Here is a 5,775-nt window from a genome sequence, read left to right on the forward strand (position 1 = left end):
TTTATTAGATTTAATAACATTTTTTCTCTCAAGAAAAATACCTTATTCTTTACTTTTATCATCAATTACATCATTCACAATTATATTAGCACAAAACTCAAACATGGTCACTCTCATTCTCAATTTATTTTCAAACTCAAACCAAATTAATTTATTTTGTAATTTTGATTTAGGATGATCAATCTCTTTATTGAGAGGATTTTTCACATAAAACAGGTAGAAACAATCTTCAGTTTTTTGAATAAATTCAACTCAATGCACACTTTTAATATTTGTAGAAATTTATAAATTCTGACTCTTTTCTCAACGACTTATCTTCTTGCATGGAAAGAAAGTGTAACAAAAGATTTTTGCCCATTACAAAATGTTCTTATCAAGGATCAAGTCCTTCACATTGTCATTTGATATAAAAAAAAAATATTAGTTACACGATACAATGTACTTCGATACTAAACCCACCAACAACTGTATTAAACTAAAAAAATAGACATTAAAGACTTGTTTGATTTAATTTTGATTTTTAATTTATAAAAATTACATTTTAAAACAATTTTATATAACAAATTTTAGAAAAAATAAATAAAAATACAAATTGTTTGATAAGTTAGTTTTTAAAAATGTTTTTAGTTAAATAGTAATTCTGTTTTTTAGTTTTAAAAATTGAAAATAAAAAATTATTTTTAAAACTTATATTAACAAAGAAGTTATTTTGTTTTTTATTTTTAAAAATAAAAAATTCTATTCAGAAAGAGAAAACAAACAAGTCCTAAATTTTTGTATTTGTAAGATTTCATATTGCACAAAAACGTTCCATAGTTATGTTTATGCTTTCAAATTGCATATTATGTACAATTATGCAAAAGAAATCATGTTAAACTTTTATTATTGTGGAGGAAGAAAAAAAAAGCTTATTAAATTGAATATTTTGCATTACGTAAATGAATAAATTTAAATTTGATTGCTTCACAAAATTCCATTTCAAGTTTATTACAATTCAGATTGTTTTTCCTTGGGTTGTTTTGATTTGTTAATTATGAGTGTGGAACATGCGCAACCATATAAAGATGAAAAAATAAAGTAAAATTTTAATTGATTTATTTTTTTATTTGTTAAATTATGAGAAAATTCTTTTGGTACATCAATCTGAAGCTAAAATATTTAACGTACTTTTTTACTGTCTTAATCCTCTCACACCTCAAAACTACAATTAACTTCAAAGCCCGTTATTGCTGTAATTATAATTGTTGTCGTATAATGATCATTTTTATCGTTGTTATTGTACAATTAATATCATCACCTTTACAAACTGGAATGGAGAGTCTTCCGGCCATTTTTTACATTAGAATGGTTGACATGAATGCCAACCGTGTAATATTGTTACAATGAAGAGAGCCTCTGTCCACAATTTTTGAATGGAGGACCAACGAACAATGGGTTCATACTTAATCATTCTTTCCTTCATCCTCAAGAGAAAAGAACAACACATATGTACAAGGGTTAAGCTTTTATGGACCTCTCCACAGGTCTAGTGTTTGTACAAATAGAAAATAAAATAGTCGTAAGAACTCCTAGACTGAAGATATATTTGTGGAAAGGCAAATCAATTAAAACCCGCAAGAAACTCCTCTTCTTCGCTTTAATGTTGTATCAATTGTGGAATGAGTTTCAAAAGAAATGATAGCTCCTGCTGAGAAAACTTAGGCTTTGAGTGCACCTCCACCTTCCCAGTCCCTTCTTCAGTCAAACCCTCTTCATTAGCAGCCATTGTTGGCTTCATCATATCCGCAACTGCGTCAGTTATTTCTTTGACCAAATCCACAATCACCCCATCGATTCCCATTAGATGTTGCATGTAAACTGCTTCTGGCACATTGCTGTTTAATGCCAAGCCAATAAAAATCATAAGCAAGAATATCACATTAGACATTACTTTAACAAAAAAAATGTTCTAAAAGGACGAAACACATACTTTAATTTGCCATACGTAAGGAGACAAAGGTTGGACTCCTTGATCTTGGTTACTGCACCAGGATTTCTAAATATTCCCTTAATCTCAGAAACAATTCCATCCAACCCATTCTTTAAACATAGCTCCATGGCCTCCTCTAAGGTATTCCTTCTAACGTCTTCGTAAATTTCACATCCTCCATTTGTCAAGAAGAACACCTGGTTCCAAACAAACCGCCACATTAGAATCTTATTTTGGTTAAGAAAACGAAACCCACTCTCAGGAAAAAAAACATAAGGCGCAGAGAACTAACAGGGTAATCGCTTTGCAATTTCCGCATGACTACTGCAGCATCTGGCTGAAAAGTTGAGAAGATAATTGGCCTTTCCTTGGCATAATCAAACACAACCTGTTCCACAATGTTCATCAAGTTTAGAATAGTAAACATCACAACCACAACACACTAGGGAAAAGAACTATATAATAAAATAGAACTCTGTATAACTATAATTAATTGACACACCCTTTATATATTCATAGGAGTGCTGAGAAAATAGTAAAAACTACGACAGTAGGAGTTAAAATTATTAAATCTGGCGTAAGTCACACCTTTAAGACGGCCTGAAGGACATGGACGAGATAGTCTTGTTCATAGACAATGTAATCGTCGAATTTCAACTCAATGTTGAACCCCAGAGTGGGTTCCACGTTGACAAATGCTTCTTGGAGAGTACAGAGTGAGTCATCTTGCTCAACGTCCCATTCCATTATCTTCCCATCTTTGTTTTTTCTAAGCAAAACCTTTCCCTCCTTTCCGTCCTCTCTTTGAAGACCATAGGAAAGAAACTCAGACACACTCAGCTCCGTGATTCTCTTCCCAAACACCCTACCCTGCAAAAGCACACCCCAACCAACCAATACGCGTCAAATCAAAAACCAAATAAAACAATGGCACTGACAAAACAAGAAGAAGAAGAACAAAATTAGGAACTTACATTCTCCTCGGAGAAAATGAAGTCGTCGTGGAAAATGACTGGGCAGTCATCTTTTGTCACCTACAAAAAACCACACGTGCATTTTTGCTTTAACTCTTTTTGATCTCTCTTTTTCTTCAATTTTTTTATATAAAAAAAATCCCCACCGAAAAAAAAACCAAAAAAAAAAAAAAAAACCAAGCAAGTAGCCAATCAGTACCGATTCAATGTGAAAACCTAAAAGCCCAAACAACACAACTTATTTACGGAAACGCCATACGGGCAGAAACAAAAATCGGACAAGAAAAACACGTGTCCGGATGACATACGCGGCGACACAGAACAGAACAGGAAAAAATTGTTTTCCATTCCTGAATGCGGTTGTTACAGAAGAAGAGAGAAAAGAACGGTTTGGTTTGGAATGGATTGGTTACCTGAACGTCGAATTCAATGAAATCAAGAGGGAAAGTGGAAGCGGCGTTGAAGGAGGCGATGGTGTTTTCCTTGATGGCTCTCATTCTTCGATCGGAAGACTGCAATACGTTCATGCCGTGTCCTCTGTGTCCGATCGCAACGAACTTCGGCATCTTGAAGCCACTTCGACTCATCTCCACCCCTGATGCCACGTCTTGAATTAATAATGAAATTGAAATTGATGAAAAAGAAAACGAAAAGGAAATGTTTGGCTTTTTACGTACCGCTGGAGAAGCGGGTGGAGAAGAGGGTCAAAGAGGCATTCTCCGGCACGATGTCGAGGGAAGGGACGTCGGAGACGTGGACGGCTTTGAGAGCCATTTGGGTCTTACGAGAGAAGAAAGATGGAGAGGATTGTGGATGTTGTTGCGATGACGATGATGATGGCTATGAGAACCACGGTTTGGGTTGGGGATTGCTATTTATTTATTTTGCACCCAAAATCACCCAACGGGATCTCCGCACCGAATATTCTTCCCCTTTGTCATATGCTTTTGGATATTCCTGTTTGGTTATTATTTTTCCTCTTTCTTTCTTTCTTTCTTTCTTTCTGTCTATTTCCTCGTGCTTTGTTGCTTCTTTGGCATTGGACCCTCCTTCTATTTCTTTATTTTCATTTTTGACCAATCAGATAATTCTATTCTCCCTTTGTTCATTTACCCTGTCATCATTCACCTGAGTTGTTTTTTTTACAGATTACCAAATTTCGGTGACTTTATCGTTAATTGCTTATCCATCGGGGGAGAAGATAAAAGAAAATAAATACGTACAAAAATTCAAAATAAAAAGACAGCAAGAGAAAAGGCACTTTAACTTCTTCTTTTTTATTTCCTTTATGAATTATTTTCCCTAGATAAACCTCCTTTGACCCTAAATATATCGAGCCACCACGAGAATTTGAAATAAATAAAATTTATATAATATTATAAGTAAAAAAATAATGTTAAATAAAAATAATATAATTATTATAATTTATTCAATTTTAAGAATAAAAACTAAAAATCAAATCAACTGATATGAAATGTGATTTTCTAAAAAATGATTAATTTATAATTTTTTAATCAATTTAATAATTTAAAAATGATTTTATTCGATTTTGAACACCCCTATACTAACTTTAATGGCGAAATTAAATAATTTTGAAAGTAGAAGCTGAGGTAACCACCGCAACAACCGTACCCGCATTAACGTATGCAGACTGGAAAGCACGTAATGAATGAGCAGCTTCACGACATTGCCTAGAAGACTCTGCAACAATGGCGGAGCTTCCTCCGGACACCCCAACTTTTTATAAACTGACATGCAGTTTTCTATTTAAGCAATTTTTTATTTGTTTAAGTAAATTTTACAAAATAAAAGAAATTGCAAAAGATCGTTAGTGCCTAACCCATTAAGAGAATAATAGATACAGGGCAAAGTGAAATATAGTAAAAATCTCAATACATATTGCTTCGAAATACTATTTTTTTTCTTTTGAGAAATTTGATAATTTAATATTCTCATTAAAATATTCTTAACAAAAATAAAAGAAAATTAAAACTATTAATAATATCTATAAATTAGTCTTTTTAATTCTTCTAATATATTACTTTATTAAAAAAATTTATCTTTTCATTTATTCATTTCTATGTTTTTAAAATTTTATATTATAATTTTTTAAAATTATTTATTAGTAAACCTCTTATATTTTTAATAGTTAAATTAATATTAAGGTAAATTTTCTAAATACGAAATGAATAATTTAATATTTTTTATTCAAATAATTGTAATGTTTTGTATTAAATACTTCCTTTAACCTTATTTATAAAAAATAAATACATAAATCATCGTTTTATCAAATGAATTTGTTCCTTAAAAGAATACATAATTCATCAAAATTAATAAAAAAATAGTTATATATTATAAATTTATATTCTATTAAAAAAATTATCAGTATTAATAATCAAATTAGTATGTAAATATTAAATAAATAAATATATCCACTTTTATGAGTAAAATGTGAATATTTCACTAAAAAAATTATTAATATAGAAGTAACTTAAAATTAATATATTTTAAAAAGTATTTATTTTTATATTGAAATTAATAAAATTTTATAACACTTATAAAAAAAATCAAAGATAATACATACCTAACATAAATGATTTTTTATATATATAATAATACAATAAAATAAAAATATTAAATATGTTACAAAATATAATTATTCGTGAAAGTAACACTATTTTCTTGCAATACAATAATGTTACCAATCGCAATCGCATACACAAATAAATTAGAACAAGCGACACCTGTAGAATCTCCCTTTCACCGTTGAAAAGGGGAAGAATTGAAAAAAAAAAAGAAAAAATAGAACGGAATATTCAGAGTTGTTGGGGG

At 30.5% G+C, this 5,775-nt stretch overlaps 1 protein-coding gene across 3 annotated transcripts; it reads right to left on the reverse strand.

Annotated features, from left to right (window-relative positions):
- Window positions 1-1,292: 1,292 nt before the first annotated feature.
- On the reverse strand, window positions 1,293-3,780 carry LOC113862661 (glycerophosphodiester phosphodiesterase GDPD2-like). 3 transcript variants are annotated; one of them, XM_027495765.1, is made up of 7 exons: window positions 3,621-3,780; window positions 3,357-3,538; window positions 2,944-3,003; window positions 2,558-2,839; window positions 2,262-2,357; window positions 1,970-2,166; window positions 1,293-1,874 (listed from the first exon to the last, which is right to left on the reverse strand). In XM_027495765.1, the coding sequence occupies exons 1-7, from the start codon at window positions 3,715-3,717 to the stop codon at window positions 1,637-1,639; spliced, it is 1,152 nt and encodes a 383-aa protein (XP_027351566.1). In that variant the 5' UTR covers window positions 3,718-3,780; the 3' UTR covers window positions 1,293-1,636. The 3 variants fall into 3 exon arrangements, with proteins under 3 accessions (XP_027351566.1, XP_027351568.1, XP_027351569.1); XM_027495767.1 differs by having other exon boundaries at window positions 3,357-3,519; window positions 3,617-3,780; XM_027495768.1 differs by having other exon boundaries at window positions 3,357-3,556; window positions 3,657-3,717.
- Between the last annotated feature and the right edge of the window lie 1,995 nt (window positions 3,781-5,775).

This window comes from Abrus precatorius, unplaced genomic scaffold, assembly GCF_003935025.1.
Source record: "Abrus precatorius isolate BTA unplaced genomic scaffold, Abrus_2018 Scaffold3, whole genome shotgun sequence".
NCBI classification, from domain to species: domain Eukaryota; kingdom Viridiplantae; phylum Streptophyta; class Magnoliopsida; order Fabales; family Fabaceae; genus Abrus; species Abrus precatorius.